Raw genomic sequence first — 13,989 nt, 5'->3', positions numbered from 1 at the left:
TGACAAAGGCAACACTTCTAAGCCCCTTAATCTCAGACCATTACTCAATTGCTCAGACATAATAAATGTCCTAAGCATCCAGAGAAACTTCTCTACATTTTCAGAGAGCTGCTGTACTAAAAAAAAAAACAGGATAAGAATGTTGTGACCAATTTATCTCCAGGTACTCAACAGAAGTCATTAGGTTCAACAAGGAATTTAGTTTTGCTCTGCATAGAAAGTCATGAGACTGGAAAACCTGGGGGTCAGAAACTCTATCTTTCTTACGGCTGATACAAAAAATAAAGTTGTTTCCCCAGACAGTCATAGTTTCCTCACTCTTGACCTTTATTTCTTAAGATCTCAAAAGAATTTGCTCTTGTTCATTGTCTAACGGGTGGGGTTAATCAGGTGGGACACACTGTTTTGGTGGACATAGTCCATTTCTAGGCACCCCTTCCATACCCCATACTTTTTCAGAGGTTTGCTTGTAACACAATATGAGTTGGGTCATCTGAGGTAATGGTCTGTAAATAAGAGTTATGGTTCTTATTCAACTTCGAGTTTTATTCCTTTTTCCAGCTGTTCTATATCCAACAAAACATACTGGGAGATCCGGTTGTATCAGCTGACCACCACGAAATGCAGCCTTGCATCTTTAGACGTCATACTGAATGCACCGCCAAATAAATAATCCTCCACCTTAAAAATCTACAATCAGGCATAGCTCTCTCTCTGTCACACTAGGGTTTTTTCTTCCTTTAATGCAGCTACGGGTACACAGCTGTACATTAGTCAAGTACATCCCTACTATAATCCAGATATAAGGATCTTCTTAGTGAAGATAGGATTTTAGAGATATCCTTTAACATTTCTCTTTGAACTGATGACCTCTAGTTATGGCAAATTATAACGCCTATTAATTTCGCCAGTGCTGGCTGCAGATGATATCAACAATATAGACTGCATCAGGTTGGAGTTGGACATCCTCAGGCCCATATCAGAGAGCACATGAGAATTTGCCCTATATCCCCTCTAGCTGATATTCGGCCTTGGGAAAGGCTGTATCGTCCTCTAAATGCTTCGTGGAAGCTTCCCTGAAGCTCCAGAGGCAAAAAAAATTCCTCCAATGGACAACAACAATAATAATAATAATAATTTATTAGATTTGTATGCTGCCTCTCTCCGAGGACTTGGGGTGGCTCACAACGACATAAACCATTTTACAAATCATTTTTAAAAAAAAAATACAATTTGAAAAGTTGTATTTTGAAATTTGTATTTTGAAAAGTGTTCGGAAACTTCAGATCGTGCAGAATGCAGCTGCGAGAGCAATCATGGGCGTCCATAGGTATGCCCATGTTACACCAACACTCCGCAGTCTGCATTGGTTGCCGATCAGTTTCCGGTCACAATTCAAAGTGTTGGGTATGACCTATAAAGCCCTTCATGGCACCGGACCAGATTATCTCCGGGACCGCCTTCTGCCACACAAATCCCAGCGACCAGTTAGGTCCCACAGAGTTGGCCTTCTCCGGGTCCCGTCAACTAAACAATGTCGTTTGGCGGGACCCAGGGGAAGAGCCTTCTCTGTGGCGGCCCCGGCCCTCTGGAACCAACTCCCCCCAGAGATTAGAATAGCCCCCACCCTTCTTGCATTTTGTAAGCTCCTTAAAATCCACCTCTGCCGTCAGGCATGGGGAATTTGAGATATTCTTTCCCCCTAGGCTTCTACAATTTATGTATGGTATGTTTGTATGTATGATTGGTTTTTAAAATAAGGGTTTTTAGCTGTTTTAGTATTGGATTGTCACATGTTGTTTTTACCAATGGCGTTAGCCGCCCCAAGTCTACGGAGAGGGGCGGCATACAAATCAAATCAAATCAAATCAAAATCAATCAATCAATCAATCAATCAATAAATAAATAAATAAATAAATAAATAAATAAATAAATAAATAAACCCCTTATAATAAAATAATCACACAATACAATCAAACCATACACCAACCTTGACAATTGAGGTGTGTGTTAATTTCCTCATGCCTGGCGGCAAAGTTTAGTTTTTAATAACTTACGAAAGGTGAGGAGGGTGGGGGCAGTCCTAATCTCTGGGGGGAGTTGGTTCCAGAGGGCCGGGGACACCACAGAGAAGGCTTTTCCCTAGGTCCCGCCAGACGACATTGTTTAGTCGACGGGACCCGGAGAAGGCCAACTCTGTGGGAACTAATCAGACACTGGGATTCGTGTGGCAGAAGGCGATCTTGGAGGTATTCTGGTCCGATGCCTTCCAGAAGTTGGAAAAAATGCACTTCTGGTTTGCCGTTGTGCTGTTTTTTTGCACTTCGGAGGGTTCAGGGAAGCTCCCTGAAGCGCCGGAGTGCAAAAAATAGCGCAATGGGCAAACCGGAAGTGCGTTTTCCTGAACCTCTGGTTTGCTCATTTGGGCATTTTTTTTCACCTGTCAGGCTTCAGAAAGGCCTGTGCGCATGCACTTGGGGGCAGCGTAGGTATGTGTGTGTGCATGTGTGGGTGGGAGGCAAGGGATATGGGCACATACTAGCACATCCACACCTCTTTTGGCACGTAAACCAAGAAAGGTTCGCCATCATTGTCCTAGGGCAGTGTTTCTCAACCTTGGCAACTTGAAAATATCAGGACTTCAATTCCCAGAATTCCCCAGCCAGCAAATGCTGGCTGGGGAATTCTGGGAGTTGAAGTCCTGATATCTTCAAGTTGCCACGGTTGGGAAACACTGCCCTAGGGGTTTAGGTCTACTGATAGATATATGGGGAGATTGCAGTCAAAATGTTTGCATTGTGAGACCAAACTGTTCTTCTTAAATGTAAAATTATTTCTGCTGTTTGCAATGTTTGACCAGGGGTGGGCTGCTGCCAGTTCGGACTGGTTCGGGAGAACCGGCAGTTGTGATCTGCGGTCAGTCAAAGGCTACCAATTTTTTTACTACCACACTGTGGGCGTTGTGTATGCAGGACGCCCTGCATTTTCTTTCAACATCTTTCAGTGCAAATTGGGTGCTCTGGGGTGGAGCTCCATTTTTGCTACCCCACTGCGTTCCACCCCGTCCAGGCAGTAGCCCACCCCTGCCTGCGGGTGACCCCGCCTACCTGTCTGGGCACAATCCCATCCTATATCACACATGTGCAGAAAGCAAGTGTGAGTAAATTGCCCTGATAATTGACACTGCACGCCTACACAGACGGCACGAGCGAACTGCCATGTGTTTTGAGGCATGTGCAAATGGCACAAGCGCTCACATTTCCGGTGCTGGGCGAACTGGTTGTTACAGTATGTGACACACACCTCTGGTTTTGACCCTCCTCCCAAATTATTTCTTCATTCCTGGATTCTAATGTAGAAAGAAAAAGAAGAAAGGAAGGAAGGGGGAGAGAGAGAAAGAGAGAGAGAAGAAAATAAAGGAAAAGAAAAGAAATTCTTTTACCAGGTTTTGCTTTACCAATTTCCTCCCTCCTTAATCCCTGCCTCTCCCTTTTCCTTATTCTTAGAATAAATCCGTGGGCAGGCCTTTCTTTATTCTACTCTACATAGTGCTCAGTAAGAGGGAAGCATTTGACAAATAATTGAGTGAAATTTCTGTATCTCACATAATGAACTGAAAATACCAGCAATTAAATGGTTGTTGAACACAGAAGACCAAGCTTCCAGCTTTTGGAACCTGTAATTCTACCGAATGTTTACTTCCCAGCAGTCCCATTCGCTTTTAAAGGCCTGGATGGTGGTCTTCCTCTCTTTATTTTTGCATGCTCAGATTTCTACCACCTGTAAAGATCAGATGATAACATTTCCTTCCTGCACAAGGAACAGTATTAAGTTCTCAACTGTCATCTGTTTTTGTAGAAGTTCATTAAAATAAGCACTAAGATTAATCCAGCAGTTTCACGTTAGCTAAATTCTATTTGGTGTCATTTTCACAATCTGATGTCTTCACATTTTATTGGTCTATGTATGTCTCTCAATATTTCTACAGGTAATCCTCAAATTACAACAATTCGTTCAGTGACTTTTTGAAGTTACAATGGCACTAAAAAAAAAGTGACTTATGACCATTTTGCACACGTACTACTGTTGCAGCATCCACATGATCACATTCACATTGACATTCAGATGTTTGACAACCGACTCACATTTATGACGGTTGCAGTGTCCCAGAGTCACACGGTTATCTTTTGCAACATTTTGACAAGCGAAGTAAATGGGGCAGCCAGATTCGCTTAACAACAGGGTTACTAATTTAACAACTACAGTGATTCTCTTAAGATGGCAAGAAAAGTTGTAAAATGCGACTAAAATCACTTAACAAATTTCTCACTTAGCAGCATAATTTTTGGCCTCAATTGTGGTTGTAAGTTGACGACTATCTCCTAGGAATTCTGGAAGATATAGTCCATCACTTCTGGAGAGTTGGGAAATACTGTATAAAGACTTTGGGTGAATACAGTTTAAAAAATACAGGAGGTTGCTGCACTATTATTATTATTATTTATTTATTGGATTTGTATGCCGCCCATCTCCGCACACTCGGGGCGGCTAACAACAATGATAAAAAACAACATGTAACAATTCAATTTAATAAGACAACTAAAAACCCTTATTATAAAAACCAAACATACACACAAACATACCATACATAACTTGTAATGGCCTAGGGGAAGGAATATCGCAGTGGGTGTTAGTGGGGGGTCAGAGGTCGACTCCGAGGTCTCTCCGTTGTGGGGTGCCTCAGGGGTCGGTCCTCTCCCCCCTGCTATTTAACATCTACATGAAACCGCTGGGTGAGATCATTCGAGGGCATGGGGTGAGGTATCATCAGTACGCTGATGATACCCAGCTTTACATCTCCACCCCATGTCCAGTCAACGAAGCAGTGGAAGTGATGTGCCGGTGTCTGGAGGCTGTTGGGGCCTGGATGGGTGTCAACAGACTCAAACTCAACCCGGATAAGACGGAGTGGCTGTGGGTCCTGCCTCCCAAGGACAATTCCATCTGTCCGTCCATCACCCTGGGGGGGGGAACTATTGACCCCCTCGGAGAGGGTCCACAACTTGGGCGTCCTCCTCGATCCACAGCTCACATTAGAAAACCACCATTCAGCTGTGGCGAGGGGGGTGTTTGCCCAGGTTCGCCTGGTGCACCAGTTGCGGCCCTATCTGGACCGGGACTCATTGCTCACAGTCACTCATGCCCTCATCACCTCGAGGTTCGACTACTGTAATGCTCTCTACATGGGACTACCTTTGAAAAGTGTTCGGAAACTTCAGATCGTGCAGAATGCAGCTGCGAGAGCAGTCATGGGCTTACCTAGGTATGCCCATGTTTCGCCATCACTCCGCAGTCTGCATTGGTTGCCAATCAATTTCCGGTCACAATTCAAAGTGGTTGGTTATGACCTTTAAAGCCCTTCATGGCATTGGACCAGAATACCTCCGAGACCGCCTGCTGCCGCACGAATCCCAGTGACCGATTAGGTCCCACAGAGTGGGCCTTCTCCGGGTCCCGTCAACTAAACAATGTCGGTTGGCGGGCCCCAAGGGAAGAGCCTTCTCTGTGGCGGCCCCGACTCTCTGGAACCAACTCCTCCCGGAGATTAGAACTGCCCCTACTCTCCCTGCCTTCCGTAAAGTTCTTAAAACCCACCTTTGCCGTCAGGCATGGGGGAACTGAAACATCTCCCCCGGGCATGTACAATTTATGTTTGGTATGTTTGTGTGTGTGCTTGTTAGTACAGTGATCCCCCGAGTTTCGCGATCTCGATCTTTGCGAAACGCTATATCGCGATTTTTCCACCCGGTGACGTCACTCCCTTCCTTTCTCATCTTTCTTTCTCTCTCTCTTTCTCTATCTTGCTTCTTCCTCTCTCACACTCTCTTCCTCCCTCTCTCATCTCTTTCTTTCCTTCTCTCTCTTTCTCTATCTCTCCCCCTCTTGCTCTCGAGCGGCAAGCGAGCAGCCGGGCGGGCGGGGTGAACGGGCAAGCGGAGCGGGCGGGCGGGCGAACGGGCAAGCGAGCAGCCGGGCGGGCGGGTGAACGGGCAAGCGAGCGGCCGGGCGGGCGGGTGAACGGGTGAACGGGCAAGCGAGCAGCCGGGCGGGCGGGCGAACGGGCAAGCGGAGTGGCCGGGCGGGCGGGTGAACGGGCAAGCGAGCAGCCGGGCGGGCGGGCGAATGGGCAAGCGGAGCGGCCGGGCGGGCGGGTGAATGGGCAAGCGAGCAGCCGGGCGGGCGGGTGAACGGGCAAGCGGCAAGCGATCTTGGGGTTTCCCCTTTGCCTGGGCGGCGGGAAGACCCAGGGAAGGTTCCTTCGGCCGCCCAACAGCTGATCTGCTCCGCAGCGCGGCAGCAGCGAGGAGCCGAAGATGGGGTTTCCCCGTTGCCCACACGCAAACTCCACCATCTGCGCATGTGCGGCCATGGAAAAAGGGGCGCGCATGCGCAGATGGTGTTTTTACTTCCGCACCACTACATCCCGAAAAATCGATTATTACGAGGGGTCTTGGAACGGAACCCTCGCGATAATCGGGGGATCACTGTATATTGGGGTTCTTTTTAAAAACGTTTTTAAATATTTAAATTTATTTGAATCTATTTGGATTTGTACGATCTGTTTATGCTTTGTTGTGAGCCGCCCCGAGTTCGCGGAGAGGGGCGGCATACAAATCTAAATAATAAATAAATAAATAATAAATATCCTAACTCCCCTATGCTTTTCTCTGTAGTGTCAGAAATAATATTGCTCATAAATTAATGTTAAATTTTGGATTTGCCAGTTGAGGCAAATGTCCAAAAAGAATGAATTGAACATTTTCAAAAAGTATTTATATTTTTTGGCTGTTTTTCTAATTAAAAAGGTTAATTTAAGCATCCTGATTAGGGACGTCATATGAAGAAAACTGATTTTAAATAACCTGCATCAAATATGGCTAGATCAAGGAAGTTAATAAGAAAAAACAACCCGGTATTTATTTAGAGCCAGTGGAGTCAGCAGAATTCTCACCTGCTTTGTATTTATTGGTATTTTATTAGTTTAAACTTGATTGCTCAGCACTATGTTCATGTTGCAAGCAGGATCAAATTAAATTATGTCCCCAAATAATTTTATTTCAAAAAGCCAATTCCAAGACTATCAACATGAAACTCAACCAAGATTAAATTTCTGCTTTAAGATAAAACAGATACCCAAGTCTGGAAGCAATAGCCCCTGGATTGACATCCATGCATCTGGGAAAATACAGTGGTCAAAATACTTGAGCAAATCTATATTGTACCATCACAACTAGAGCACTTGGAGGATTTGGCCAATTGACCCTAAAGTACTATGTCCAATTTCGGGCACCAAAGTTTAAGAATATGCTATTCATCCATCCATCCATCCATCAATTCATCCAACCAACATTATCAACATTAACAACACAAGAGCACACAACAGATTTAAACTTAATATTAACCGCTCCAAACTTGACTGTAAAAAATATGACTTCAGTAACCGAGTTGTCGAAGCGTGGAACTCATTACTGGACTCCATAGTGTCATCCCCAAACCCCCAACACTTTACCCTTAGATTATCCACGGTTGACCTATCCAGATTCCTAAGAGGTCAGTAAGGGGCGAGTACAAGTGCACTAGAGTGCCTTCCGTCCCCTGTCCTATTGCTCTCCTATATCTCCTATTCCTTTCGTCTATTCCTATATCTCTTCTTCTATTCTTTCATTGATATGCTCTATTACTATATCTTCTTTTCTATTCTTTCTTAGATATATTTTACTATGAGTATCTCCTCTATAACCTTCATCATGTATTTTACTATGTGTATATAGATATATACCCACTAAAACCCTCATTGTGTATTGGACAAAATAAATAAATAAATAAAATAAATTATCTCCAAATAGCAAAAGCAAGATCATCCCCTATTGAGCTTCAGGAGAAAATTGGGGCTTGAAGTCTAACATGACAAGGGCCCTATTGACTTAAGAAAAAATAAGGGAGAATTAATGCTTAGCCAGGAAAAGATATTCTAAAGTATGTTTTACATAAATAATAAGTAGAAAAATGTTTTCCTACACCTAAAAGGTCTGAACTTTAATCAGCTCAAATGATAAGGGAAAGCATCAAGGTAAACACAAGAAAGAATGTCTTCATCGAAGACACTGTTTATGAATAGATGTCTACCAATCAGGAAGTGCTGTAGAAGTAGACTTCCCGGGTCGACAAAACATTGGACAAGATGACCTTTGAGGTCTCTTCCAACCCTCTAGTTTGTTTGCTACACAAGTGTGATTCACACATCACATTCAATTCTGATGTAGCTGGTTCAATTTCAGCTTCATGTGTTCTACAAACCCAGGCTTCAAAGCTGATGGTTTAGGATGCAATAGGAATTATTATTGATTAATAAAACAAAATAAACAAGGGAGCCTTGCAGGACACACCTGGGACAGGAGACAGGGCAAATATTTATTTATTTGTTTGTTTGTTTTGTCAAGTACATATTGGTAGTATACAAAGATATAATAATATTCATATACTGTACATGATACTAGTAAAAGAGAAACATTAGGACAGGGGGGTGAAAGGCACTCTGGTGCACTTATGTACGCCCCTTAGATCTATCTATCCATGTATTATCTATCTATCTATCTATCTATCTATCTATCTATCTATCTATCTATCTATCTAATGCAGCTTTTGGCCTCTGGACAGTTTTTGAGGTAAGAAATGTTCTGAAACAAATTCTGCAGAAAGTGTTATTTCAATACATTTGGTGCCAATGGAGGACAGGCTGTTTTTAAGTAGCTATATTCAAACAGTGGAACTCTTTATCCTGGGAAATACATTTAATACCAGCTGTCATCACTACCTTGCCTTTATTTATTGGGCATGTTAGGTTTCTCCAATTTATCTATCGATTTCTTTGAATTGTTATTTTTAATGCTGTGCCTTTTGTTTTTATTTATAAGTAAGCACAAATTTTAAAAAATAACATTTCATGAGAATTATGTGTGTTTAACACTGTTCTTAGCTCTTCTACCTTATTTATTTATTTTATTTATTATTTATTTATTTATTTATTAGATTTGTATGCCGCCCCTTTCCGTGGACTTATGCATTTTGAAGCATTTTTTGATTGAAAGGTAGCTATACTTTCTCTCTGAACAATCATGAAAGGATCCTAAAAAAACAAAAAAAACCCAAAGAAAACCCACCTCTAAGAATGGATAATTTGTCAATATTTGTGGTTAGGTGAGTAAGTATCACAGGACCCTGTCACACTTTAAAAATCCAACTTTTTTTAAAAAATAGAATGTGATCAATTTATTTTCATTCTACTTTCTAAAACAAAAAGGCACAATAAAAAAGGATGCAAGTGACTATCTACAATTAGAGATCCCAGAATTATTTAGATACTGGAAGAATATCTAACTGTTATTTGCTTTAAAATGTCTTTATATTTTTTAAATTAGTGTAGATAAAAACACAATGTGTTACAGCAGAGGTATAAATGTATGGCTTCAAGAGATTACTGAAGCACAAGTTTTTACATCCTGCATCCCATTGGCCGTCCGACTGCCCCTGTTCCTTCCTCTCATGGAACTATAGAAGTGTGCAAGACTGAATTTCAAATATGTCTACCCATTAATCAGAAATATTTTGGTGGTTTTCAAAATATAAATGCATCTATTTTGATTTTGGCTTAGTCTCCATCGATACATTTGTATGCAAAGAAAATATAAAAGAAAAAAGAAAATTGGCTGCTCTAATTGCAGCCCTAAATAATTTGATTTTGGTATTTTTCTTAATAAATGATACAGCACAGCCTGTTCCAATGGCAAATATGTCAGCAACACATGGCTCCATGATTCCTAATCAGTTTGTCCAAAGGCTGAGACAATTCCTGAAGTCAACAGTTTGATAATGAATCACATGGCATATTATAAACCGTTTATGGCTTCTAATGATTTTTCTTGTTTTTCAAAAGGTTTTTCTCATGCTTTTGGTTGCTTTGTTGCATTGTTTTTGTGTTATTAACTTTGTACTCTGCTCAGAGTCACATATGAGAAATTAGAATTCCCTGTCAAGGAGCTACAAAAATTTATCCCCATCTATTCACACGAGACACAAGAGAGCACCTTGCACAAAGATACCAGCTAATTCACACATTATACTAACTATGCCTCAATGTGGCTTGGTCTGATTTTGGATTCAGTGCCAAACAGCCACAGTCAACATCTTCACACCATGTAAATATCCAGCAGACTGTGGTTAGTGAGCAAACCAGGATCAAATATACAATGGCTTACTACAGCCTTACTTCTGAAATCTGGGTTTGCTTCTGGAACCAAGATAAACAGAATATTATACAGTATCTGCAATTCAGCTCCCCCGCCCCTCCATCTTGATTCCTTTAACCAGGAACCTGGGAATGTTGGGACTTGTAGTCCTAATAACCCTGGAGAGCATTTACTGAGGCCACTTTTCTAAAACAAAAATGTTTTTTAAAGTCACAAGCACCGCAGCAACAGAAGAGCACAGCTTTTAAACTAACCATGTGCATGCACAGAGAGGGAGAAGAGAAGAACCAGCATGGCTTTTGGCAACACAACGAAGCGGGAGGGAAAGGCAATGGAGTTTCCTACATTCCTAAAGGCAAATATCCATCGATCCCCAAGGGGGGGGGGGTTTAAAAAAAAAGAGGGCGAGGGACAGGCGCGCAAATACTCACTGGTAGCTATAATAATGGCCACTATATTACTGTCCATAGAAGCCGTGTTGGCAGGTGTGTAAGTCTGGACCTCGCTTTGCTCGGTCATCGCCGGACCCCTCCGCCTTCGCCGAGCTCTCTTCTAGGTTGGAGGCTCCACATGGAGGACCCACCTGCCGGACCCCGCGGATCGAGTCGCCGCCTTGTCTTTCCAACAACCGCGGCCGGCTACGGTCTTTTCAGTCCGTCCTTAGTTCCTTCTAGCTCCGTTGTGAGTGTGTGTGTGTGTGGTTCCCCCCCCCCCCCCCCCTTTCCCTCAGGCTGCTCCTCGGATCAGTGCAGTTCAGGAGCGGCTGGGCGCCACCTCCGCCTCTCCTATTGTGCCTGGTGATCCCGCTCGCCTCTCCTACTATTGGCATGCTCCGCTTCTTCTTCTGATAAGGAGATTCCTGGCAAGCTGAAGGCCGGTTCCTCCGGAGCGGACCCGATAGCAGAACATCTGGATCGGATCTCTCTTGGAACGAGCGGTTATTTGGTCTTCTCTGTCAAAAGGTTAGGTTGTCCCGAAGGCATCGCAGTCGTTTCCTTTTTTACAAGCCGGTTCGGTTGCTTTCCGTGGAAGCAGGGGGGGGGGCACAAACTACCGCGGATACTTTTACGGATTGTATAGTTCAGTTTTCACATTCGGTTAAGATCCTAGATAAATAAATGCACCAAGATAAATTCCATGTGTGTCCAATCACACTTGGCCAATAAAAAATTCTATTTTATTCTATTCTATTTATACGACGCCTTCCGATCACGTTCGGTGCAACTCATCTCCATTGAAATCACTCCAAATGCTTTAAAACCTCCTGGGCCGCCCGGCATTCCCAGGCGAGGATCAAAAGCTTTTATTGGTGAGAAGCGGTGTTCCCCAAAGGCAAATACTGTATTTCAGAGGCTCAGGTAGGAATTACACCCCCCCCCCAAAAAAAACCCCCACCGTCGCACCTCCCCTCCCCCCGCTGCCCTAGACTCTGGGATGCACGACTCGCCGAGAGATCTTAGCACTATCGCCTTATTGCGCCTATCTTCTAGGCTTCGCTCCTGATTGGTCGCTGGTGGAACGCTCTCCCTCCGGATTGGTTCAAAGTGAGGATCGCTTGCATTCTCGGGATAGAACATTGTGTCGGCGGTCGCCATAGAAACTGTGGACCCGGAGAGGGGAAGCCAAAGGAACGTTCTCCCTCGCCTCCTCCTCCGGCACTCCATTATCTCCCCCCCCCTCACGTGCAACGTAATTTCTCACTCCCCCGGGTTATTGGCTTTCTGGCGGTACCCAAACCAAGCAGAAATAGAAACTTTAACGGGGCAGTTGGGAGAACGTTTTAGTATCTACAATTATCCGGGGTGGGGAATGCAAAGTGTAATATGTGGGCTAATTGCTACGCGGTTAGGGAGTTTGGTTAAAATGATGTGTAAAATGTGAAGAGTGTGTGGAGTATCCACCTGAATTCTTTCTGCTAGAAATCATTGGGAAATAATACTTTAAAGACATTAAATATCTAATACTACACATTGGGACAGTGGCAGGTGGGGGCTGCTGCTCCTGCTGCGCTGTGCAATGGAGCAAGATTTTGCTTCTGCAAATATGTGAGAGATTTCAATGATTACATTCGCCAAAATCTCATGCATGTGTTTATCCCCTCACAAGATTTTATTTCCTGCACATGCGCAGAAGCAAAATCTCACTCAGACGCATGTGCGCGCATGACAGAGACACAGAACTGCACACGCGGCTCAATTTTTTATACCGGTATGGTGGCGTTGACCGTACTGGTAGGAACCTGGTACTGGACAGCTCCAAGGATCATGTATGCGCAAGGATGGAAAGACCCTCAGATACCTCTGGAGAAGGAAATTATAAAGAAAATTTATGATTGTGCTGAAATGGACAGATTGATGATGGAGTTAAATGGACAAAAAGACTGAGTCTCATAATACAGTGGTACTTCTACCTAGAAAAGCCTCCACTTACCAACTTTTGTAGATAAGAGCTCGGCGTTCAAGATTTTTTTGCCTCTTCTCAAGAACCATTTTCCACTTACAAACCCAGACCTCCAAAACTGTAACTGGAAAAGGCAGGGAGAAGCCTCCCTGGGGCCTCTCTAGGAATCTCCTGGGAGGAAACAGGGCTGGAAAAGGCGGGGAGAAGCCTCTGTGGGGCCTCTTTAGGAATCTCCTGGGAGGAAACAGGGCCTCCACCCCCCCTGTGGTTTTCCCAATCACACACATCATTTGCTTTTACATTGATTCCAATGGGAAAAATTGCTTCTTACAAACTTTTCTACTTAACGAATTAAGTTTGTAAGTAGAGATACCACTGTATATGGATTAAACGATATGAATGGACAAAGAAGGATGATCAGACAATGTGGGATGGAAACATAAGAATTGGCAAAAAGGAAAAGCAATGCACAGTGTATAAATTCTATAAGTATTAATATTAATGAACATGTATGGATGTAGATCTGTTTAGGAATACTGAGATATGAAAAATATGAAAATCAATAAAAATAAATTAAAAAATGTGAAGTGGGGGATACTTTTATTTGGCATTGATAACCCAGAACATATGAAAGTCTTATTAAGTCTTTGGTGTTAATTATGCAGTTCATAACCAGTGACAACGGTCATGTTATTACAAAGCGTAAGGTAGTCTCCAAATTTAAGAGAGGAATTTTCCCCATTGAAAAAACCCAGGAACGGAGCTTTCCCTGTGGTCTGAATTACAGCCTTTTTTCACAGTGCTGCATATTGAAAGTGACCTTCAGGTCATCGATTTCGCATACCAATATTTGGGGGATTAAAAAAGAGAGAGATGAGGTTTTGATAAACGTATGAAATTTAAAAAGCTCCTTCCATGGTTTTTTGGAGATTCTTTATAAGAGTTGAAAATTAAATTGTAATTGTAATTACATTTAAATAAATAAAAAAAAGTTTTCCCCTTGTTGTCCAGATAACTTTTTACCGTTGCTTTGCCTGTTTTCTGAAATGCAGCTATGGAAAGCCAACTGAAACTTTGTTTATCATTGCTCTGCAATCCTTAAGAATGGAAATAACTTTTGTCCTTTTACCTTTTACAATTAAAACTCTTTCTGGACCCACAAAGTGTTGGAGATGGTAGACTTTGAGTTTTTAGTGAGGAGAGAATAACAAGTGTTACATAATCAGTATCTGCTAATGGTGCATTCTTCATATTAGTTGAACTACTGACTCACAAAACCTTC

The 13,989-nt window shown here is 42.9% G+C and overlaps 1 protein-coding gene and 1 long non-coding RNA gene across 3 annotated transcripts in view; one reads left to right on the top strand and one right to left on the bottom strand.

Moving 5' to 3' along the window:
* The window catches only part of LOC139161192 (uncharacterized), a 49,056-nt gene extending 37,910 nt beyond the window's left edge, over window positions 1–11,146 (bottom strand). Inside the window, exon 1 of one of the 2 annotated variants that reach the window (XM_070739985.1) lies at window positions 10,739–11,146. In XM_070739985.1, coding sequence (XP_070596086.1) covers window positions 10,739–10,826 — 88 coding nt within the window. In that variant the 5' untranslated portion in view covers window positions 10,827–11,146. The remainder of the gene's footprint in view (window positions 1–10,738) is intronic. The other variant, XM_070739984.1, reaches the window with a different exon arrangement.
* On the top strand, window positions 11,058–13,288 carry LOC139161193 (uncharacterized). The gene is made up of 3 exons (XR_011558079.1): window positions 11,058–11,269; window positions 11,594–11,665; window positions 11,798–13,288. It is a non-coding gene; the product is annotated as an uncharacterized lncRNA (long non-coding RNA).
* The last annotated feature ends 701 nt before the right edge of the window (window positions 13,289–13,989 follow it).

The sequence above is a fragment of the Erythrolamprus reginae genome, chromosome 2 (assembly GCF_031021105.1).
Source record: "Erythrolamprus reginae isolate rEryReg1 chromosome 2, rEryReg1.hap1, whole genome shotgun sequence".
Lineage (NCBI taxonomy): Eukaryota > Metazoa > Chordata > Lepidosauria > Squamata > Dipsadidae > Erythrolamprus > Erythrolamprus reginae.
The sequence above is the reverse complement of the archived record's forward strand: the minus strand, read 5'-3'. Positions and strand labels throughout refer to the sequence as shown.